Source organism: Colobus angolensis, unplaced genomic scaffold, assembly GCF_000951035.1.
Source record: "Colobus angolensis palliatus isolate OR3802 unplaced genomic scaffold, Cang.pa_1.0 Scaffold198, whole genome shotgun sequence".
Classification (NCBI taxonomy): domain Eukaryota; kingdom Metazoa; phylum Chordata; class Mammalia; order Primates; family Cercopithecidae; genus Colobus; species Colobus angolensis.
The window spans coordinates 6,388,096-6,414,265 of NW_012115132.1; the positions used below are offsets into that span (position 1 = coordinate 6,388,096).

The window sequence follows — 26,170 nt, forward strand, 5'->3', positions numbered from 1 at the left end:
AGGCCAGGAAACTGAGGTGCCAGGAGGTTAAATAATGGATCTTTTCATAGAATTTGAGCTAGAGAACTTCCTCTAGAAGCAAATAAATACAGGCAGATGTAAATACAAATGAATAAAGGGTTTTATCTACAATTTTTTAATCTTAAAATGTAAAATTGTCTACCTCTTCAATATTATATGTCTAATATCTATCGCAGAGTCTGACACAAGCCGAACACTTAGTTATTACTAATTAGAGGGATAAATACATGTAGTTTTTGGCCCAAGCAGAAATTACAGTTTAATATAATTGTAAAGATTTGGATATCTTTACCGAAGGAACTGCTGGGTTTAAAGGGTTATAATTAAAGTTCTGGTTAGCAAAAGAAGGAAATTTGAAAGCTGTACTCTTTATTCTGCTTGCACTCTCTTTTTAATACAGTCATAGATAAGAAGCAGTAAATTTTTCTACTCCATGTTGGATTTAGCCATTTGAAAAGTTTGCAATATTCTATGAATGTGTAGGCACTGTTTCCAGACAATACGTTTCAGTAAACCATTGCTGCAAACACTTATTTTGCGTAATTGTTCTCACTGTATATTTGTTTTTACCCTAGAAAAGAATAGATTTAAAATGGGATATCTGGGGCATGCAAATAAAATGAATGTGGTCAGTAGACACCAGTAGTGTCTCCTAAAATAATAAATTTTGTTTTACTGTAAAATGGCATTTAAATGTTGTATGTCAGTTATATTTCACTATGACTTGAATGTACCTCTGCTAGTATAGAAAGTATAAAAATTGCCACAAATAAAGCTTTTAGATTTTCTTTTTGAAAGAAAAAAGGAATAGAACACTGTCATTATGTTTTCCAAAACTGCTTTTTAAAATATGTAATTCTAATATTGTATTAGCTTTTAATAATATATAATACTAATATCATCTGCTGATATTAACCAAAAAGGCAAGTATATAACCTATAGAAGTGTCAGTATTGTTCTTACCATTAAATGAGATCCGGGAATTTTCATTTGCTAGCTTGATTTTTAAAAGAGCAGTCAATAGTATGAAGGTATTTATTCTTCAGCATAATTAAAATATATAGCCCTTAAAAGCTTCTTAAATAATGAAGTTGGCACATTTTCCCTGGGTTAAAAAAAACACATCTAGACACGTACACCAACTTCAAAGACCTAACTCGTTTTTTATAGCTTAGTTAATCCTAAACCAAAATGCTTTACTGATAATTTTTCACAAAACTGCCTTTCTTTCGTAGTCCCCTTCTCCTGATAGTATTGATTCGTAGCCTGGGTTTTCTGACTTTTTAGGTTGTTTTTAAACAACAGCAACCTTTTTAGGATGTTGGGATGCTTAGTAATAATGTAAATCCACTTCAAAATCATATGTTTAGGGATTTCTTAAGTATATGTATGCTCTTTGTTCAGCCCTTCCAGTGTGGTCATGGCACTTGAGGCTTAAAGATTGCAAAATCAAAGAAATAGTGATGATGCCTGGTGGTTTCTTGGGAATCTTGGTTCAACAAGCAGAAGTTCAAAGCATTTTATAATAGGGAAGCTTGGCAACGCTGATGCAATGTGAAAGCTTAAACAAGAAAATTTTTTATCTCTAGATTTTGCACACTTTCTTTCTTTGCCTATGTTAAAGAAGAAGGGGATACATCTGAATGTATCCCTTTTGAATCAAGTTTAAGTTCCAGAACAAAGAACCTGATTGATGGCTATCCATTTAAATGTGTGTGTATATACACACACACACACACACACACACACATATATATATATATATATATTTTTGCAAATAAACTTTCTCTTTACCTCCACTGAATTGGGAAATATATGTACAGATTTTTATAATATTATGAATTGTATTTCAGTGCAAGTTTTAGTTGCTTTAGTCACTTAAATGCTGGATTAGAATGCTCTGTGCTGTGTCCCTGAGTGTATGACTTTGAAATCTCTCACATCATTGAATGATTGTTGGTTTGCTGCCTGGAAGGGTGCCCCATTCTTAGCTTTCTGGCTGGCTGATACTCTGTCATCGACAGAGTCTGTCATCGACAGACTGAAATCTATGTGATTGGGGTGGTGGCTATAGACATTGCCTAATGCGAAACATTACATCCTTTGATTAAAGGCTGTGGGAAACTTTTGTTAAGTTCCTATCTTAATGTACAGTAAATGTTGAGTTGTTTATGTATTAATGCACATTTCTTAGAACTATAATACTGGACATGAATTTAGAGGTTGCCCCAGTTGAAGAAGCTATTGGCCAGAGAGGTTAAGTAACTTGATCAAGGTCACATCTCTTTTTAATAGCAAAAGGAATACTTCAATCTTAGTCCTGTACAATAGAGGTACAAACATGTCTTTCAGTGTACTACAGCAATATTATTTGCATTTCAAATAGAGCCTTTACATGATTTTGAGATGCCTGAGACTTTTCTCATGGAGTGATTTGGATATGAACAGCGATCACACGTGTCATTTTTGAACAGCTGTTGAAGAAGGCAGAACATGATTATGCCACTTGCTTAATATATTATATCTGGTTGCTGGGAAAATTTAAAAATTCCCTGGTGGTTGGAAGAGAATTTTTTTTCCCCCTTTTTGGAGTATTTCATTCAAAAACTCTATTTTAAACTCTGAATTTTGGCTCCTCAGTGGTGGCTTAACTGTACTGCCTATTGAGATACACACTGAGAATGAAGGAAGAATTTTACGTAAAGTGCCCTTTAAAGGCTTTCATAGTCCTGATTCCATGTAATTTCATAATTTGGGAAAGAAAGCAGAGCTGTAGTTATTTTTATGGTGGAATTATTTTATTTTACCATTCAAACATCTCCATGACCTACTCATGTGAGAAGTTGGGAGCCCTTTGCAATGAAACAGAACCTTAATCAAATAAGGCCATGGAAGATTTTTCTTTTTTGTTTGTTTGTTCTAGATTGGGAAACATTCAAAATTCTTTATTTACAGGGTTCTTCTTCACTAGTATTTCCTGTGTACTCAGTTCATCTTTTTGTTTGTTTGTTTCACTGTGCTTTAATTATAAGCCATTTTGGGTGGTCATTTGAGCACCTTTATTTTACCTAAAACAGCGACCTCATCTTTGCCTGCAGCCTCATTGCTGTAGGAACTGAACAGAATATTTCATTGGAGAACATCTGCATTGAGTACTTTTTGAGCAAGTGCCTCTAGTTTTGACAGTAACGCCTCACCTTTTGAAAAGAAATCCCATGTGATTTGGATGCTTCTGTAGGAATGTGATTTGAAGGAGGCAATAGTAAAATGTACTGTGTTGAAAATTGTTTTCTTAGTTTAAAAAATATATTACTCAGTCTTTCAAATTATAGTACATTTATTACTTACCTTCACCTGTTACTTTGGCCTACAGTGTATAACATAATGAGCCTCTCAAAGAGTAACTGTTGAGAAATGAAGAGTGAATTTATTTGGCTCTGATTATTCAAGTGATTTCCTAATAAGCAGGAGTACTATTGTAATTTTTGATGTGGAATACTTGGCAGTACCCTCCCCCTCCCCTGCAGAGGACCCACTGAATTAATGACACCTCAGAAGTAAAGTCCATTTCTTCTTTTCTCCAGGTGACTTCAGGTGGAACATTCATTGGCATTGGACGGAAAACACCAGATTGCCAAGGAAACACCAAGTATTTCCGCTGTAAATTCTGCAATTTCACTTATATGGGCAACTCGTCCACCGAATTAGAACAACATTTTCTTCAGACTCACCCAAACAAAATAAAAGCTTCTCTCCCCTCCTCTGAGGTTGCAAAACCTTCGGAGAAAAACTCTAACAAGTCCATCCCGGCACTTCGATCCAGTGATTCTGGAGACTTGGGAAAATGGCAGGACAAGATAACAGTCAAAGCAGGAGATGACACTCCTGTTGGGTACTCAGTGCCCATCAAGCCCCTCGATTCCTCGAGACAAAACGGTACAGAGGCCACCAGTTACTACTGGTGTAAATTTTGTAGTTTCAGCTGTGAGTCATCTAGCTCACTTAAACTGCTAGAACATTATGGCAAGCAGCACGGAGCAGTGCAGTCAGGCGGCCTTAATCCAGAGGTGAATGATAAGCTTTCCAGGGGCTCTGTCATTAATCAGAATGATCTAGCCAAAAGTTCAGAAGGAGAGATAATGAGCAAGGCAGACAGGAGCTCGAGTGGGGCTAAAAAGAAGGACTTCTCCAGCAAGGGAGCCGAGGACAATATGGTAACGAGCTACAATTGTCAGTTCTGTGACTTCCGATATTCCAAAAGCCATGGCCCTGATGTAATTGTGGTGGGGCCTCTTCTCCGTCATTATCAACAGCTCCATAACATTCACAAGTGTACCATTAAACACTGTCCATTCTGTCCCAGGGGACTTTGCAGCCCAGAAAAGCACCTTGGAGAAATTACTTATCCGTTTGCTTGTAGAAAAAGTAATTGTTCCCACTGCGCACTCTTGCTTCTGCACTTGTCTCCTGGGGCAGCCGGAAGCTCACGAGTCAAGCATCAGTGCCATCAGTGCTCATTCACCACCCCTGACGTAGATGTACTCCTCTTTCACTATGAGGGTGTGCATGAGTCCCAAGCATCAGATGTCAAACAAGAAGCGAATCACCTGCAAGGATCGGATGGGCAGCAGGCTGTCAAGGAAAGCAAAGAACACTCATGTACCAAATGTGATTTTATTACCCAGGTGGAAGAAGAGATTTCCCGACACTACAGGTGAGTCAAAGGGGGGTAGATCAGGAGGAATATACAAATAAAATAATTGAAAAAATCCACAGAAAGAAGGCTGAACCAGGAATTGTTGGGAGTGAGTCCGATGACTTGGAGAAGTTATAGGAGAAGACCAAATGAAAGATCATCACAGATTTGCAGGTGATAGAGTTGTAGCTGTGATCACTGTAGACTTTAATTTGGTTCCTTCTTTTGGACTGTATGCTCATGTTTGATACTTGTTTTATACCATTTACTGATTGTCTTTTTAAATTCACGGTGATTCTAATAATGCTGATGCGTTTACTAATTTATCATAGTCCATTTATTTGTCCTTACTAAATATGACTCCACATCCTATATTTTTTTGACAGGGCAGTTCCCAAATGAAAGTTGCTATTGTAAATATATCGTATTCTCTATTCTGAGGAAAACTTTTGAGAACCTGTTGCTCATTTTTCTTTTAAAATGAGATTATATATTCTTCTAGCTTTGAACAATTCTGCAGCATCCTTGTTTGGCATATAAACAGTAATCTAAAGGTGAGAATTTTTGTAATATGTGTGATTTTGGATGCAGACTTACTTCTTCTCCAAGTAGGTAAAACTGCTTGAGTTATTCCAGATTCTTAAGTGGATGTGGGATGTTTGTGTTTTCCTTCTGCTTTCACTCTATTCTCTTTATAAACATTAACTTTCCCTGTTAATCTTTTATAATATCTAGAGATAAGTATAGGATATGTATCTTTATTTCATTTATGCATTCATTCTTTAATTAACTGATGTCAAAAATCCTATTGTACCAGGCATTGAATGAATATAGAAGAGAAGACATAGTCAGTGCCCTCGTGGAACTTACAGTGTAGTAGGAAAGATGAGACACTTAGATGATTACAAGAGTAATAATTGTCATAAAAGATGAAGTACAAGGCAGTGTGTTTGAATATAATGATAACATAACCTAATATGGTAGATTAGGAAATGCCTTCCTGGGGAAGGAGCATTTAAACTGAGACTTGGTTATAAATAGGAATTAGTTCAGCAAAGCGTTGGTGGTACCCTGCGTTTAGGTATTATTTAGTGCTCATTGGGTACTTTCTCATTATTATGCCTTTCGACATCAAAGTAGAAAGTTTTGCTTACTATATCAATATCCTAGTCTAAAAATCTACTCATTTCAATTTCTACACCCCAAGATGTTAAACAGTTTCTTCCACTCCTTTTAAAAGTTGTGTGTTAGTGCGAGTGTGTGTATGTTTTTTCAGTCACCATAATGAAGCAGTTCATATCCAACAATAGGCTAATAATGTTAGATGTTAATTTGAAGGACATCCCAGTGCTCACAGTGAATCAAAATTGTTCAGAAAACACTTACTTGAGATTTACACTGTTTAATTTATAAGGTCAGCCCTGGGAAAGACACAGTCCTGCAATCAAATGTGTGTTCACACTTGCAATGAGTGTTTCTGGCTCCTCTGATGTTAGCTGCATGTTAATTTATTTCTGAGGCTCACAGACATCAGCTGCTTTCTGAGCTCTACCAGTGTGGATATATGCGTATGTGCATATTGTTCATGTATATTTGTTGTGTGATGTAAAAATCAGATGGTCCATTCTTTTTTTGAAAAGGACAAGGACGATTTTGAGAAATCGTCATGATTTTCTTTAATCGTGAGGGAACCAGCCAGAACACACACACATCTTGGACCTGCCTACCCACATATGTGCACGCACACACACGCACATGTGCACACACACTCATTCTGATACATCTAGCTACCAGTACAGTTGGACAAGTGGTTTTTCTATTGATGCAGCTGAGGCATTGCTTGAGAATCTGTCTGGGAAAACAGGGTTTTCACATGCTTTAGGTAAACAAAATAATCCCCCAAGAAATAAAATATGAATAAAACTATTACTGAATACTGTCAGAATTTAGTTAATATTCAGTGATGAAAGAAAGTAAGCTCTAGAGAAAAGAGAACTATTCTTTTCTTGTTCACCACTGATTCTGCACGATTTAACACAGTGGCAGGATGCCTAATGGGAGTTCAGTGAATATCTTTATGTAAATGAGATCCCTGTGAGTTTTTGACTTCACAGTAGTTATGAATAAGCTGAGATTTCCAAGGTGAGCTACATTTTAATCCTTCACTATTATATGGTCTTGGAACTCTTCTGAGGACCTAGGCTTCTATACCAAATGGGAGTTGTCTGTTCATTTTGAATTTTAAGTCAACTTCTCAGCATTTTATTAGCTAAAAATTTAAATAGCACTTGTCCATAGGGCATTAAAATATTCTTGCACTTACGTTTAAATCCTGATACAGTTTGACTGACCACAGATCCTTTAAGGTGCTGAGTAGTTTATTGCTCATCTGTTTCTGAGTTCTTATAGAGATATTTGAAATTTGGAGCCTTCCGATTTCAGAAGTCACAGCTTAGTAGGAAAGATAAAGAAACTCTACCGAAAGCTGAACAGTAATAGCAGCCCCAGAGATGTGAAAGGACATAGTCACGTGGATGTTCAGAACTTGATCTGCTATCAAAGCATTTTCCAAAAATGCCCCATTTTTAAGATAGAATAAGAGGACAAGTTTACTTCATCACATAGTATCTGTATAATTAAATTTGTTTACTCAGATTATTCATTTTGGGAAACTTCTGCCATAATTCTATGTTATTTCTGTGAAATATTCTAGGCTTTTGAGTGCTTTATATAGAAGACTTAACGGTGTAGTAAAAATTAGCATAAGCCATGAACTGTACAACATGTGAAATAATTAGCTATAAAATGATTATAGCTGAGAAGCAGAAGAGTTGATCTGGAGCTCTGATTGAAAGACCTCGGTGTCGATTCCATGGCCTGGCTGTTTTCTTTAAGAACTAAGTTAAACTTGGTGGAACTGTAACCATGATCTAGTCAGCAACAGGGATTTGGTCCGTTCTCTTAATGTTTAGCATTTACCTATGATCCCCCAACTCAGATCATAACTGGGTTATTATATTCCACTTATAAATGGTTTTCTCATTGCATTTCTATTATTATTTATCATTTAATTCAACTTTGTACCTGCTCTCTATTGACTGCTACTTTTCTTATCAAAATTTTCAGTGTTATAACTTAGGTATTTGGCATAAGTAGGAGGATTACTTCCCTACAAAACAACTATACTAGATAAAACGTATTTTGTAATGCATTGCCAGACTTCTACAAAGTAAGAAAAATTTTTGGAGCCTTTGTTCTACCTTTCATGAAGAGTGCAGTAAACACAGAGTAGGGAGAAGTGAAGGGTGAGCTTGGAATGTGAGGTTACACTGAGGGCAAATGCCAGTGTCGATGTTGCATTTGATCAGAGGACTAAGCCTGGAGTTACTCATAGAGAGAAGGAGTTGAATCTGAGTTTTGCTTTAAGCTTAGATCTTGAAGGTGGCTAGGATTTTTACATTAGTCCTCCCTCTGACTTCTGTCATAATTAAACACAAATTTGTCTATAGAAAAGTACTCCAATTTTTACCTCCCAGATATTGATGGATACAGATAAATCTTACATGAGCTCACTATTATGAAAATTCACCATATGGACAGGAAAATAAGCCACCATATGTGAAATCAGTAGAAAACACAAATAATAGATGTAGCTAGATACCCAGTCACTTTAGATACAGGAGTTTTCAGTTATAAAATACGAATAAGAATTCAAAGATATGAAAGTTACAATTAAAAATGATCAAGCAACATGAGACTAGATGAACAGGCACTTCTCAAAAGAAGATATTTATGCAGCCAACAACCATGAAAAACTGCTCGTCATTACTGTTCATTAGAGAAATGCAAATCAAAAACACAATGAGATACCATGCTCACGCCAGTTAGAATGGCGATCATTAAAAAGTCAGCAAACAGATGCTGGTGAGGATGTGGAGAAATAGGAACACTTTTACACTCTTGGTGGGAGTGTAAATTAGTGCAACCATTGTGAAAGACTGTGTGACGATTCCTCAAGGATCTAGAGCCAGAAATACCCATTGACCCAGCAATCCCATTACTGGGTATATACCCAAAGGATTATAAATCATTCTGCTATAAAGACACTTGCACATGTATGTTTATTGCACCACTGTTCACAATAGCAAAGGCTTGGAACCAACTCAAATACCCACCAATGATAGATTAGATAAAGAAAATGTGGCACATATACAACACGGGATACTATGCAGCCATAAAAAAGAATGAGTTCATGTCCTTTGCAGGGACATGGATGGAGCTGGAAACAATCATTCTCAGCAAACTAACACAGGAACAGAAAACCAAACACCGCATGTTCTCACCTATTAAGTGGGAGTTGAACAATGAGAACACATGGACACAGGGAGGGGAACATCACACACTGGGGCTTGTTGGGGAGTCGGGGGCAAGGGGAGGGAGAGCATGAGGACAAATACCTAATGCATGGGGCTTAAAACCTAGATAATGGGTTGATAGGTGCAGCAAACCACCATGGCACATGTATTCCTATGTAACAAACCTGCACGTTCTGCACATGTACTCCAGAACTTAAAGTAAAATTTAAAAAAAAAATCAAGATCACCAAAAAAGTAACAAATAACATTGTTTTAATTGAGAAATATTAACTCTTCAAACTTAAAACATATGGCTCGATTAAACTACATATTAGACAATTAAAGAGAGCAAATGAATTAAACAGAATGAGGCATTAGACAGAATAAGAGAGAGCAAAGAGATGCAAAATATCAATGACATATAGTAAGATGTGGAATATAATGAGCTCTTCTAACATGCATCTAATGAGTGTCCCAGAAGAAAGAAAATATAGCGAATAGAGAGTAGGTAATCAGTATTTGAGGAGAAAATGGAAAACGATTTTCTAGAACTAATGAAAGACATAAATACTCAGATACAAAGAAGCGTAGCATACACTAAACAGGATGATGTATGCAAATAAATTCAGTTACACACACATGTAACAAAAGTGAGAATGCCAAGGCAGAGACATCCTTGAGAGCAGCTGTAGACTAACAAGAAACAAACTACTCAGAAAAGACATTTAGGTTGACAGACTTTTTATTAGCAACAATGGAAACTGGAGGAAGGAGGAATATTTTTCAGAGTTTTGAAAAAACATCAAATAGTCAACCTTGTATTATGTGACCATCAAAACTATCTCCCAAGAATAAACAGCAAAGCAGAGACATTTTCTGAGAAGTGAAGACCAGGGAAACACCTGAGCAAATCTAAACAAACATTGCCTGTCTCATTTATGCAGTTAAAAAAGGAACAGACTAGGTGGGGCACAGTGGCTCACACCTGTAATCCCAGTATGTGGGAGGCCAAGGCTTCAACCCAGGAGTTTGAGATCAGCCTGGGCGGAATACCAAGATCCTATCTATCTATCTATCTATCTATCTATCTATCTATCTATCTATCTATAAAAGAAAAGTCTGAGTATAGTGGTGATTACCTGTGGTCCCAGCTACTCAGGCACTGACATGGGAGGATCACTTAAGCCCAGGAGGTCGAGGCCCAGTGAGCCATGATCATGCCACTGACCTGGACGACAAAGACTAAGGTGAGTTAGTGAGCTAGGACTTTGTTATATATACTTGGAAAAATTTAAGGATAACTAATGAAAGAATAGGAAATAAATGCGTAACTTCCAAAACTATAGAGGAGAAAAAAAATGGAATCATGAAATAAAGAACACCCATAAAATTCAATTAACTTTTTAAAAAAAGGTGAGAAAATATGTGGGAAAAGTTAGACATACAGACATTTTAAAGTAAAATCTACAGAAATTGCTGATATCAAAAGTCTTAACGTGTGTGTGTTAAACATTTCCACTGAAAAGATACCAGGTGATATTTAAAAAAATTGTAACTGTATCCTGCATACTGGATATACATCTGAAACATAAGTCTCTGGATGTTCAAAAGAAGAGAATAGACTTAGTTATACCAGCAAATATAAACTAAAGGAAAATTGAGGTATCTTTATTAATCTCATACAATTTTAAGATTTTATTACAAACAGCATATGGAGGAAAGAAGGGATAACTGCATAATAAGAAGTTTAACTTCTTCAGAAGATACAATGGTTCTAAATACATAACATGTAAATACAAATAAGTAAAGCAAAAAGTGATCGAGAAACTACAGGGAACACATGACACACCACAATCACAATGATAAAGTTTTAAGAAAACTCCTTGTTGGCTCAAGCCTGTAATCTCAGCACTTTGGGAGGCCGAGACGGGCGGATCACGAGGTCAGGAGATCGAGACCATCCTGGCTAACACGGTGAAACCCCGTCTCTACTTAAAAAAAAAAATACAAAAAACTAGCCGGGCGAGGTGGCGGGCGCCTGTAGTCCCAGCTACTCGGAGGCTGAGGCAGGAGAATGGCGTAAACCCAGGAGGCTGAGAACCGGCCACTGCACTCCAGCCCGGGCGACAGAGCGAGACTCCGTCTCAAAAAAAAAAAAAAAAAAAAAAAAAAAAAAAAAAAAAAAAAAAAAAAAAAAAAAAAAAAAAAACAAAAAACTCCTTGTTAAAAGTTAAGCACAAAACATTTTTCAAAATGGAAAATATTTGAACAACAAATTATCAAACCTGATTTAATAAAAATATACAAATTCTGTACCAAACAATTAGAGAATGTACATGCTTTTAAAGCACATATAGAGCAGTTATAAAAACTGAGACAATATATTAAGTCAAAAATTAAATTTCAAAAAGCAGTATCTCGTAGGATATATCCTTTGACTCAGTGCAATGAAATTAGACCTCAGTAACAAAAAGCTAAGGATTGATAAAGTTATACAGGGCCAATTCTAACCAAATAAAAAAAGAGAGATTATTAATCTCAGAAAACATAGATTTTAAAACAAAACACTTTATAAGGCATAGAAGTGGTTGGAACATACTACTTTGGAAGGCAAATTTGGCAAAATATGGCAATATCAGATGTTCATATTCCCAGTGACTACATAATTTTACTTTTCAGAAGAAAACCTTTTGCATGGGTTTGCTAGGAAACATGTGCAAAAATGTTCATAATTGCATTTTTTAGAAAGAACAACCAAAACAAAGTCAGTCCAAAATAAAAACAGGAGAAAACTCTTGATTGTCTTTCCAAAAAAGATTAATTTATTTGTAGAATTTTCAAGCAGTGGAATGTTTTACAGTAGTGAATTTAGTCAATGACAAGTGACTACAACATAAATGAATCTTAATTTTGACTGAATAAAAACAGATGATAAAGACAAGTCACATTGGGATAGTTTTTTATGTAAATTCAAAAGATAACAAAATAAAACCGCATACAAATATTCATGTTACATGTATATGATATACATATGAATATCATATGCATGTATACATATATGTATATGCATGTATAAATACATCTGATATATACACATACATACATCGGATGTATACACATACCTATATATGTATGTATAAATACATATGACATGCATACACGTATATATGTATGTATAAATATATATACACATATGTGTATATATGTATGTATGCATACATATATGTATATATGAGATACTCATGTATATCATATACATATATTCTACTGTACCATAAATAGTACTTTCTTTATCATATGTAATCATATCTATATGCATTTAGAATCTCTTCCTCTTTCCACACAGATAGATCTCAATTTATGTAAAATCACATTCTATGATTCTGTAATGAGTTCAGTTTTTAATTTGTTTGCAAACTTAGATGTCAATGAATATGTGTGTGTGTATTTGTACAACTTTAAAATAAAAAAATGAGGCATCCATTCTCATCACTGCTCATGTAGATTAAATATGTGAATCAATGATCAATATCGCTGTTAAAGAACTTACTATTAAAGAACTGCCACAGACTCAGTAATATAATTATTGTCTAGTACAAATATTAAAATGTTCATTGTTGGCTAAAATGCGGAAAACCGCACACATATTTTGGTAGTGTATGCAATGACAAGACTCTGTGTGTTAAGAGATTTACGAATACATTTTAAAGTTTTTAAACAGTGCTTCAACTTTCAGACATAAAATAGGTAAACTCAGACTGAAAGCGTTGACATTGGTTGCAGTAGGTGGTCAAATTAATTTAGGTCCTGCTCAGTCTCTATCTCACAAAAGCTCCGTGAAAGAATATGGACTGCGTACTTTGCTGATTCTGAAGAAGGGATTTTTACGATAATCATTTAATTATCAACGTATCTGAAAATTCCAAGTATACAGTGAGTTAATACAGAATTTCTAAAAGGGTGAGGGCCTTCATGGTTACATTTAAATTTGTATATATTATGTGTCATATTTAAAAAAAATACCTAATAAATCAGTTGCTTGTAATACCTTGAAATAGGCATGATAGTTCAATTAGAAAATACCTATTGTGAGACAAAAAGTTACCCAGGATATTACAGTTCACCAAAAAACAAGCAAGCAAACAAAACCTCACAAAGACATTACCTTTATTTGTATACATTATTTATTAGAAATTTCAGAACTAATGCTTCTGAATACTATGCAAGAACAGTTATCAAGTCTTGGAATAAAATACATTTTAGCCACAGTTTCAATTCCATTTTAATTTGTATAAATAATTTCCTATTCCTTATTTACTTTCTATTTTGTAGAAAGACTTGTCTTTCTATAAGATCATTTTGTAGGGAACATTTACCTTTTAAAGGGAATCCTAAGTTTGATTTTTAAGGTATGGTGTTACTAGTATTTTTTCTACTACTTGAAGATATAAGCACTTCATTCCATCTCCCCAAAGGCCAGTTACTATTACTGAGCAAATCCTAATCAGATTATTTCAACTTAAAAATGCAGGATGAGTAAACAACATAATTATTTTCATCCAGAATTTCAGTTTATCTTGGATTATCTTCTGTAGACTGTTTCTCCTCTTTTAACTATTTTATAGTTCTCAAGGATTGACCTAATAATCCATCTGTAATTCTGTTTTTGTCTTTGTTCCTGCCACTCTTTTCTCATTTTTCATTTTATCATTTTACAGTGTCAGTAATGCCACATGCCACTTGTTGACATTTATACCAACAATGCATATATTACAAAAATGACTAACTTTGTTAGATTTCAGACCTACTTGAACTACATTTAAACTTAAGTATTTGAATCACCTTCCTTTTCCCCACTTCTGTGATAATTTATCTGTAGTTGTTTGATTCTGTAGTAACCAAAAAATACCTCTAAAAGTCTAATCAATTAGTATTTATGATTTATTCATTTACTTGGATGCCTCATTTAGTCATTGAAGAATAAAAACTGTGGTTTAAATTATTCATTGATTGTCTTTAAGATTTAAAAAAATATTGAAAGTAATATACTGTTATTTAGTAAAAAGAGCTCTTCAAATGATGACATAAATCTCAAGTTAACATTTAAAAGAAAAAAACAAGGCATGCCTCAGAGCTGTACTTCACATACACTGTGGGTTGGTTTATTATAAAAATAAAAATATTATCAGAGCGTAGTAAAGGAGTAGCATCTTTTAGCTGATTTCTTTCTAGAAGCATTCCTCAATGCTTTATGAATTATGAAAATAATTCATAATATTCTCTACTAATGAATGAAATACTACTATTGTGAATAAAGGCTATTGTGTATTGAAACATGGAAGGATAAAAATGCTTTTTTAGGCCGGGCGCGGTGGCTCAAGCCTGTAATCCCAGCACTTTGGGAGGCCGAGACGGGCGGATCACGAGGTCAGGAGATCGAGACCATCCTGGCTAACACTGTGAAACCCCGTCTCTACTAAAAAATACAAAAAACTAGCCGGGCGAGGTGGCGGGCGCCTGTAGTCCCAGCTACTCGGGAGGCTGAGGCGGGAGAATGGCGTGAACCTGGGAGGCGGAGCCTGCAGTGAGCTGAGATCCGGCCACTGCACTCCAGGCCGGGCGACAGAGCAAGACTCCGTCTCAAAAAAAAAAAAAAAAAAAAAAAAGCTTTTTTATGGCACATGAAAATTCTATAAAGTAGAATAAGGAATAACACTTATTTTTTCACAGAGGTTCTAAGTCACTTGAGTTAAATACAAATTTGATATTTTTAGGCAACTTGATGTCGTTTGCCTATAGAGAAAGCATGATTTAGTTCTTTAATCAAAATTTCTTTGACTTGTCTCCACATTGTCGAATATTGTATGGGACACAGTGACATTTTATAAAAGCATGTCCCAAATATTTTATGCAGCATACACTAAAACATTCATTTATTATCTGAAACTTAAATTTAACTGAGCATTCTGTGTTTTATGTGATGACCTTATGCTTATGCTAAGGAGATCTATAAAACGACATCTTTTTCCTCAGATAATATGAAGAAAGTGTTTGCTATCAGTGTGGCAGGAGGATATAGCATTTAAATTAGTGCAAAGCATATATTTGTAAAAAATTTGAAATTAGTTTGGCTTAATGTACCCAGAAGTTTTAGGAGTTTTTAGCTAATGAAGAGTTTATTCATAGGATCACTCAAAATATGCCATCTGTAAAATATCACTGTACATCTTAGTATTTCTCCACTGCTTTGTGACCCTACATATTAAATCCAGCATCCTGAACGTCCAGAGCTGTGATTGTCCATTTCTTTGTTATTAAGCAGATACTTACTGTCTATTTGGATGTTTTGTGATGAGGGGAATCAATAGATGTGTGAGCTTTGGTTTCAACCTTAGGGTAATTACATATACCTGTAAAGTGAGGTATATATGATTTTAATCAAATATCATCTGTGATTAAAAAAACTGAAGAGCAATACAAAACTGAAGAGGATTTAGAGTAATGAGGAAGACACTAGATTTCTTCTTGGATCGAATCATTTGGGAAGTCTTTATGGATGAGGGGGTGGTTAAGTTGGGTCTTGAGAAATAGAGGAAAAATTTCCTGAATGTCTTTGAAGTTTTCATGTTAATGCTGATGAAAAGAAAATGCATTTAGTAGGTTGGAGGAGGATCCACATTAATGTACTTTCACAATGACTAAACTTTTATACTTGAGAAAAGTTTCCTTTTACTGGGGTTTATTATAATCTAGTCTTATGATTTGGAAGTGTGACATTATATTGAAGATCTTGTCAGTTATTATTGAGAGAATAATACGTGTCAGAGAATATGCTCAAATCTTTTAGGTACTGATTCCTGAACAACCATTGCTTTAACTATCAAATAACATACATGAAACAGTAACCATAGACAAGAGCAAAAGTATTCTATTTTGCCTTCAATATGTTTATGTTAATTAACTCGTCTGTGTTTCCGCTTCTTTATCTGCAAAGTGAGGTGGAAATATATACTTCGTGTTATTGCTGTGGACAATATATGTAAATGGCCTAGCACTAAAGAATATTTAAAGACAGTCTCCAAACAGTGCTAAAGAAAAAATGAATTGGGATTATTCCTGACAATTTTGTGCTTGTAGTTTATTTTATACAGCTGTGAGTGTTGACTCAGAAGGTGTATGTGACTTAAGAATGATAACAATGTTGCCATTCATAAAAATATTCTTCTTGTACCTGAGTATGGTGGTGCATGCCTCAAATCCCAGCTACTCAGGAGGCTGAGGTGGGAGGATCCCTTGAGCTCAGGATTTCAAGGCCAGCCTGGGCAACATAGTGAGACCTCGTCTCTTAAAAAAAATCATTTGGGAATGTTCTGAAAGTGCCGAGTATAAACAGGTATATTAAAAGTCCACTCCAAGCCAACACACTTCTCATGAGTTATTTATGACCATAGTTGCGTGATTCTTGCTACTCAAGATGTGGTCTGGGGACCAACAGCATTGGCATCATCTAGGAGTTTGTAAGAAATACAGAATATTATCAGGGTCTGGGAAAATTTGAAATAAACGAAGAAATACAGAATATTAGATCCTGGCCTAGTCTTCTAGTATCAGAATATGAATTTGAATGAAATCCCCAGGTGATTTTTACACATTAGTTTGAGAAGCATTGGTCTAGATTTTAGCATAGGTTATTGAAAAGTTTATATTGCTCCAGGCTTTTGACAGTAATGTTGTCTTTTTAATATATTTTCTGTCATTCATTTAGGTCTGAGAATATAAGGAGAAAGGAGTTGTTCAAGTCTCAAGAGCACTTTGTAGCAGATTGCCTTTTCTGCTTCACCTAGTGGTGTTCAATAGCCTGAAAGATTGAGCAGTTTAGCGGTTTACTGCTTATATGTCAAGTTTTACTCTTTTTTCATTAATAGTAGTAAGACCCAGAATCTTAAGATTCTGAATAACAATAATAGTAAGGTCATTGCAAGGTCATTGCCTGTATTTTATTAAAGCCTTGGGAGTTAGGAGATGTCTTGTGCGTTTATTCATTAAGTTGCTTAGAGCCATGATGTAGCTAGTAATACAGTTTATGGGTACTGGTCCCTGCATTGGTGTCATTTGAGGACTTTGCTAAAGTTCAACATTTAGATGCTCAGATTATGCCCAGGATATTCTGGTTCAGTGGGACAAGGAAGCCTTGGAATCTCTATTGCTGAGAAAGAAACTCTTCAGGTTGCAATGCTGCCCAGCCTGTTTTGCAAACCATTGCTGTAGTCAGTTTCTTTTTTCTCTCTTAGAAGACCTTTTCCATCCCTTGTGTTTTCATTTGGCATATCATCAGTAGTTTACATTTATATACAATTAGAAAGGTAGGCAGTGGAAAATAGAAAAATAAAACGTTGTTCTGGGAATTTGAAGCCCTGTGTTCTTGGCTTGATACAGATGAAATGGGCAAGGCACTCTTTCTCCATTTTACTATCTGTGAAATGGGCCATATACTTCAGTGGAACGTGAGAACCTGTAGACATGAGTGCTTTGAACTTTCAAAAGAAGTGTGAATTGAGCTTGTTTTTACAACCTTGTAATATCCTTCCTGTTAAAATGTGTTTTCCTTTTCTACATAAAACCTGGTTCTCACGGAAAACTTACCCCTGCACTTTCTGTTTCCTTTGTACTTTATACCTATCCCCCCTCTTCTCTGTGTTCCTACAGCTCTCCAGCACCTGTACCATGGGCGGTTTTGCCTAGGTCGCTTGGTTCATGAGGTCCTCTCCGGGCAGATCAGAGCAGCTCCTGCTGAGACATGCCAGGAGTCAGGGAGTTTTCCTTTGGGATAGGAACTTCAAACTAGAAAACCTAGAAGACTCAGACACCTTGTCTCAGGGTGTGATACCCTGTAATGAACTCATGTTTTGGGCAGGGACTTAGGACCTTGTATATTTGGGAGGAAGTACTAGTTAAATAATAGATGAAGATGATGTAACTTCAATATCTACTGATTCTGCAATCTAGAAATATTTGTAATCAACCCCTATCCCTTCATCTTTATTCAGAATTAGTAGATGCTGAAGCAACATAATCTTAATTACTTAGGTATATTCCTAGATATGCCATGTTCTAAACAATTTTTAATGAATACATTCATAAAACATCCTTACCTCCCAAGGTTTTAATAAAACACAGGTAATGCCCTTACTGTCTTTGTTATTTAGAATTTGAAGATACTGGCTCTGACTGCTATTAATTTAAAAAGAGTAAAGCTTGACAATCAAGCAGTGAAAGGCTAAACTGCTCATTCTTTCATGTCATTGAATGCTGCCAGATGAAGCAGAAAAGCATAGACTATATTCTACCGGGCCATGTCCTAAAGCAAAGGATCTTCTAGGACATACACTTGGTTTTAAAAATACATATATATTTTTTGTAGTGGTTGAGGTACATGGGGGAATGGCAAAGAATGATACCAAATCATCAGTTTGTAAGTTTAAACTCTTGCAGAAACAGTACAGAATGTGGATTCACAGGGAACAGAGGGGCTTTATTTAATTTTAGGATTTATACTGATTAACTCTCATTTACTTCCTTAATATACACAAGAACCCTATCAAGAGACAACTTTATTTTCATTTTGCAGATGAGGAAACTGAGACAGGTTCAGTAAATTATTCAAAGTTACTTACATTGTAGAATATAGAGCCAAAGTTTGAAGCTTAAGCATTCTCCTTAAGAGTCTACACTCTTACATGTGGTTGGTTGTTTCACCAGTAAGAACTAAGAGACTACTGTTTGAAAATAATTTTGCTGTGTGGTCCACAAGAATTTTGTATTTCTTTTCATATATGTTGATCCTTTCTCCTTCTTGTCATCCTGGTATTTACAGTCTTAATATCTTGAAACAGAATCACTGTAATCCTTTGGCACTTTGTCACTGGATTTACCAGTTTTGGTAGAAGTGTCAGTGGTAATTTATAGTCTTAATTTATAGGCATGGATCTCTTTAGAGATTTCAAGCAGAGATCTCACCATGTTAAGGAACCACAAATATGCTAAAGTAGACAGTGAGTCCATTCTAACCATCTTGGGGTGAAAATTAATCATGGTTTGCTAAGTGCTTTCAGAAGTTTTTGTTGTTGTTGTTGTTTTAATTTCCATGACTCAATATATTGTGTAGAATATATTTAGTAGGTAAGTTTGGATTTATGTGTTTATCTCCCATTAGGTTAAACTAGAATTTTTAGTTGTGTGTGGTTTTTTTGTTGTTTCTGTTTTGTTTAAGATGGAGTCTCACTGTGTCGCCCAGGTTGAAGCACAGTGTCACAATCTCAGCTCACTGCAACCTCCGCCTCCCGGGTTCAAGTAATTCTCCTCCCTCAGCCTCCTAAGTAGCTGGCATTACAGGCTCCCTCCACCACACCCAGCTAGTTTTTGTATTTTTATTAGAGATGGCATTTCACAGTGTTGGTCAGGCTGGTCTTGAACTTCTGACCTCAGGTGATCTGCCTGCCTCTGCCTCCCAAAGTGCTAGGATTACAGGCGTGAGCCACCAGTCCCTGGCTAGAATGTGGTTTTGATAAGAAGCTTTTGTAGATGAGACCCACAGAGGTTCTAGGTCCTAGATTTTAGGTAGTGTCTATTGTCTTTTGTATTCTTAGTCCTGTTTTTGAATTTTCTGGCCTTGACATTGGTGGCAAGATTGTTTCTCTTGGTCATAACCATCTTCACATTAAAGGTTAGGCTATTTCCACTTGAGGAAATTAATTTTACTATTGTGCTTTTATGGTCAATTCATCTTCCCACTGTTTGTCATTTGTTGTATTTATCTTTACTACTTAATGAAAAAAATAGGCGAAAAGATTGGAAACAATTTTCTGTAAAAAGTAAATATCCATATTTACTCGACAAAATGTAAGCTCTTGTGTGCTACATTAAGCACTCTCAACAAATACTTGAGATTTTGTTACATGTTTTATACCTTTGAATTTTGCTTCCATAAAATAGGAACATTCTTTTGGAATTTCAGCCATCTGACATGTCTTATAAAGAAATGAAGTTATTGATAAACATTACAGCCCCAGAGTAATTAAAACATGCAGCTGAGCACCTACTCCCCAGCTGATTGCCTTCCTTTACCTTTGAAGAGATCTCCTATCGCTACCATGACCTACAGAGCTCTAGATAACCCTTCAAGCTTGTCAATTGACATTCTTCCTCTCATTTATTCCTCTAAAACCACAATGTCCTCTTTTCAGTGTCTCAGACTTGCTGGAATGTGGCTTCCTTTCCCCTTCCTCATCCTCCAAGGATAGCTTCTTTTCACCCTTTGATTTCATATATCTCCCTCAGAAAGTCCTTCCTAATTACCTGCGCAGCCCTTGACACCAATTACCATCCATTTCATTCTTAGTACCTGTCACACTTTTTCCTTACAGACTTATAGTCATGTGAAACTTCTGTCTGGTCTCTCCTGACTAGACTCTAAGCACTAGGTGGGCAAAGACTTTCTATCTTTTATTCACCAATGTGCACCCAGTGCCTGGCAAAGAAATATTTTGATGATTATCAAAAATTACATATATGAGTACATAACTTGTATCTTACAGCTTTAAGTAATATCTCGCAAAATTTATTTTGTTACTTTAAGTTGGTAATTCATGGCAAGTTATATCAGGGAAGTAGAAAGTGTTTCCCGATATTTATTTAGAAAGCCATACACAGCTTTTATAGTTAAACAAAATATACCTTATTCCACATCACTTGTGTATCTTTTGGGTATGCTTTTTACAGTGCAATACTTCTGTTCTTCTTTGTTAATCAAATATTTGTCCTAATATAGCAGTTACTGTTCTCTCTTTAACAGCAGAAGATGGTAGGGGATTTGATAATAAAATCGTCTTGTTTTATGCCATTTAAAAAGAAAACACACACACACACCCTTTTAATGAATATATTTGTAAAGTCTCTATTAAGATGTTTGACACTCAACAGACACTCAATTTCTTGAATGTGTATATGTTCTCATAGATGGGTAGACTTTGTTTCGAGAAAAATCATGCGTTATATGTACATCTGATTTTCTAGAGTTTAGATCAGTCAGCAGTATTTTATTCACTAAATGGATTTAAATTTGATACCAAAAATAATACTTTATTTCTTTTTTCAAATCATTTCATAATTTGATAATGATTTATTATTTTATATTTAAATTTAGTTCCTTTTAATATATTGAAAAGCTGTACAAAGCACTTCAGCATTAGAAATTGAAGTGTATCTACAGGGGGGAAAATCCTCAATTTAGTTTAAATAACAGAAAGTGAAAGAGACATTTGAAATCAGGTGTGAAAACATAAGAATAGTGAGTTAAATAATATAATTAATGATTATCCATCAGGGTAAAATGCATCTATCAAGGTAAAATGAACAGAGTGGGGCATTTAATAATAATGCAAACTAACCAGTTTTAATGCTAATCACCCGGAATGTATGCGCCCAAGCACGAGCAACGTGCGTGCGTGCGTGCATGGTGTGTGTGTGTGTCTGTGTTATGGCTATTACTGCTAATATAACAAGGGAACTTTATATAGAACTGAAAATGCCAGTTAATTACATTCCAGTTTTTGGGTGTTAAGAATATTGTAGTTCTTTCTACCTACCACATTGCATGAGTAGGTAGAAAATTCAGGTGCTTAAAGGCTATTAAAAATAAAACAACCCTCCAGAACGCTGTCTTTGCAATAACTGTTTTCTTCTTCTCCAGGAGAGCACACAGCTGCTACAAATGCCGTCAGTGCAGTTTTACAGCTGCTGATACTCAGTCACTACTGGAGCACTTCAACACTGTTCACTGCCAGGAACAGGACATCACTACAGCCAACGGCGAAGAGGACGGTCATGCCATATCCACCATCAAGGAGGAGCCCAAAATTGACTTCAAGGTCTACAATCTGCTCACTCCAGACTCTAAAATGGGAGAGCCAGTTTCTGAGAGTGTGGTGAAGAGAGAGAAGCTGGAGGAGAAGGACGGGCTCAAAGAGAAAGTTTGGACCGAGAGTTCCAGTGATGACCTTCGCAGCGTGACGTGGAGAGGGGCAGACATCCTGCGGGGCAGTCCGTCATACACCCAAGCAAGCCTGGGGCTGCTGACGCCTGTGTCCGGCACCCAAGAGCAGACAAAGACTCTAAGGGATAGCCCCAATGTGGAAGCTGCCCATCTGGCGCGACCTATTTATGGCTTGGCTGTGGAAACCAAGGGATTCCTGCAGGGGGTGCCAGCTGGCGGAGAGAAGTCTGGGGCCCTCCCCCAGCAGTATCCTGCATCGGGAGAAAACAAGCCCAAGGATGAATCCCAGTCCCTGTTACGGGTAGGAAGGTTTCGTTTTTAAATAATTCATTTGTTTTGAAGGGCAAAAGGAGGAACACACATTCTTTCTATATGGGATTGTGTTGTGTGTGAAGTGAAACTTAATGATCTGTCTCAATCTGGGGATTTAGACTCCTAAGGCCAAAGTGGCAGCAAGTAGCTCATGTGTGTTTGTGTGTGCTGTGCACTTACTTGATACAGTGTTAGGCAGTCACTTGTTTGTCTTTGCTCTTAGCTCAGATTGAATGTTGGTTAATCATTCCTGGTGACTATGCAAAACAACAAGGCCATATTTGGAGAAGGGAGGTTTAGAATCCCAGAAGGATGTACATCTGTTACATTGAAATAACTAAATGACTTTTAAATTTTAAGCTGCTATGACAGTATATGGTTAATAAGGAAGTCAGAAGAGATTTAAATCACTAAGAATGTAATGTCCTTGATGAGATGTTTATACAAAAATACAGAGTTTTTAGAAACCCACGATATAATTATGTACAAATGACAATGCTCGCTGTTGTCGAGTTGCCAACAAGAAGGGGAAAAATGAGAAAAGCCTAAATGTGAATAGTGTGCAAAGTGGCCAAAGAAGAGTGCCATGCATTTGATATGAACAGGATCTTTTAGGGGGAAAGACCTAGTTCCATGTGGATAAAGAAAACAAAACCTCTGAGTAAGGTAAGATCCTCATTGCTGTCTTCATACTCTGTAGACTCAGCGTTGTTAAAAAAAAATTTAGATTTTGAAAATTCATGAGCTCCCATAAGTGGTAGTTGCTCAATGCCTGACACACCACCTCTTGGACATTTTACCTTAACTCTGAAAGTTTTGAGCTTTTCTGGATAATTTTGAAGCTTTGTTCGTGCATAGAAGGTAGGATCAGAAACTAGCTAACCTTTACAAAAGATCCAGTTAGGAAATAGAATTCCATTAGCCCCGTGCTTTGACCTGCGGGTCATAGACCAGTCAGTTCTTTCTGGATGTATACTGGGAAGAAAAATTGCTCTTCCCAATGTCTGCTTGGCTGCTCTGCTCTCATTTCCTGCAGATTCTCTGAAGCCTATCTGTGCTTCTCAGTATTCTCTAGCAGAGTTGAAAAACGCCCCTTAGAGGTGCACAGTTAATTATAAAAGCTGTTACCTTTCCCATCTGTAGTCATGCCCTGGAGCTAAGAGAAGGGCTTGAATACAGAAGAGGAGATGCCCCCTGTACAGAGAGAAACAAAGAATCCTTCCTGGGGGGAAGAAGCAAGTTTATTATGAGTAACTTCGGAAAAAAGAGAAACAGTTTCTGTGCCCTTCAAGAGGGCGTTCAATTTAGGGAACTCCCTTCCAGTGAATATACATGGAGCTGTATTTTTATAATTGTCAATATTTGTTGTTTTCTCAGCATGTCATTACTCCTCTGGCCTCAAGTGACTTACGGCCTCTGGTTATAAGGCAGGAATGAAATGTCCTATGTTTCATTACATTCATACTGCATTTTCAGAGTATGGTATATTTGGGGGCCTTATATCTATATCACTGGAACCCCTTTCCTTCCTTTTTCCACTTAAAAGTTGTTTTCATCCATGACATCTTCATTTGACGCCATATTGTTTATGGAATATTACCTTTTCTGCCACTGTTTATATAGTCTAAGACTTTGAAATGACAATTTATTAAGCAATGGTATAAGAAACCTGAGTGTAGTGCTTGCATTTTTTCAGCAAGATGGTGATGATAATACTTTCTAAAAAATTGTTTTTCTCAATTCCTCCACTTCCTTAAATCCCTGATTTCAAGTTCTATTGCATCATTTTAACCGCCTTTTCAGTTCCTCCACATTAGCTGCTGAAGTAGGAAACCTTCAACAAGAGACTCCTTAGCTATGTTCTACAATAGTAGCCAAATTCCAACCCTATAATTTATTATCTTCAAAGGCTATAATCTACTAAATTTCAGAGATCTGATAAAATTACATTAATATATACATATACATGCATATGCATATATAAAAGGAAGAGCATTGAATCATTCTGTGGTTGTAAAAAAATTTAAATCTTAAGATTCACATTTTATATTTGAATAGTGCTTTTGGAAATCACCAATTTTATTGGATATTTGGAATAGGAAGGGTAGCCAGTTTAATTTATAGTGCAACATTTAGGTTATTAGCTGTATATGAAATTTTCAGTGTGTACATATCTTAGATGATGCGCTTTTTAAGACACCTAACAGAATTAAGAAACATCCCATTCTGATTGTGAATTTGACACAAATTCTACTTTGGTGGTATTGCTATTCTCAAATTATCATAGCGAATACATACCTCTAATTTATTACCCTGCCGGTGGTAGAAAAAAAAAAAAAGCAGAATTTTGAGGTCATGTTTACTAAAGGCAAAAAGTAAAGTACTTGAAGTTTGTAGTTGCAGAGGCATAGTTATTAGTGAAGATATCCTGTAATAATTTAAAATACACCATAGAAATAGACAAATATAATTTACATGTTTTGAACAAAAATTACAGTAGCATATATAAATATGCCTACAGAATGCATATTTATATATTTTAAACAATAAAATAGAACTCGAAAGTAACTACTTTACAATTATTTGGAAATTGTAAGCAATTTAAGGAATGTAAACTATCAGATTTAAAAAGTACCTTTTAAATTAAATAGTTTATTCAACATAGCATTAATAGAGCAAGCATATTAATACATTTATATATCCAGTTTCTAATACTAAAGTAAAACTGAACCATTTAAAAATACTATGCAGAGTGATATCACGAATTAAGTATGGAAAACTTGCACAACAGAAAATGTTGATATAATATAGTTCAATACTATGCTGGTAAATATTTAACATTTTAAAATAAAAGGCTGAATGTAGTTAGGATTGTGTTACAAAGCACATAATTAAATGTTGCTTTCAGCATATTAGTCTTTCTGATAACTTTTTTTTTTTTACTGGTTTTAGCAATGAAAGTTTGCTGTACTCCTCAAAGTGAGGAAGGAAATATAAGAATCACAAGAAGAGCTAAAATTTCGAAATGTTCTCTTCATTAACATTACTGGTTTTCTCCTTTTTTTGGCCTAGGCAGGGTCAGTGTTTGGCTTAAGTTTTGTGTTCAATATGATATCATTTATGTGTATTTTTATTTAGTGAATGTCTATATTTTTCCCTTGTTATTAGTATGAAGTTGATCTTGATATAAAAATTTTAAGTTGCATGTGCCTCTTTGTTGACTACTGTGCTTTGAGTATGACAAAAGGCACATTGCCATAAACTTGATCTTATAAATTACTCTAGGAAAACTAGACTTTATGTTGCATATTAATCACACAATATTTCTACAAAATTTTTGAGTATTTTCTTGTATTAGTAGGAAGAAGTATTAAGGCCTTTAGAATCTTTGCTACAAATAGTCTCAGCTTATATGACAACTTTAATTTATTATCTTAACATTTCTAGAATAGATCTTATAAAACGTGAATCACCTTCTGAAAGTGGTCACCAACATTTACTAATAATATTTTGAAAACTCAGTGTTTTTTAGATTTAAGGTTTAGGTCTGTGAAGAAGTTAGCATGTTTAAAATTACCTGTGCTAAAAGTATAAGCAAATTATTTTATATATTCTAATAGATGTTTCTTAACCATTTTAAACTAAATAGTGTAGTATAGTCAGCATTCATGTAAAGTTGTCTACTTTTCTGACAAGTTTTTTTTTTATGATGCACATCTACACAAAGGTTTTTAT

At 35.5% G+C, this 26,170-nt stretch overlaps 1 protein-coding gene across 2 annotated transcripts in view; it reads left to right on the forward strand.

The window, feature by feature from the left end:
* The window catches only part of TRPS1 (trichorhinophalangeal syndrome I), a 291,848-nt gene that overhangs the window by 91,725 nt on the left and 173,953 nt on the right, over positions 1–26,170 (forward strand). For both annotated transcript variants that reach the window (XM_011941095.1, XM_011941096.1), the window contains 2 exons: positions 3,606–4,735; positions 21,821–22,424. In XM_011941095.1, the coding sequence (XP_011796485.1) occupies positions 3,606–4,735; positions 21,821–22,424 (1,734 nt within the window). The remainder of the gene's footprint in view (positions 1–3,605; positions 4,736–21,820; positions 22,425–26,170) is intronic.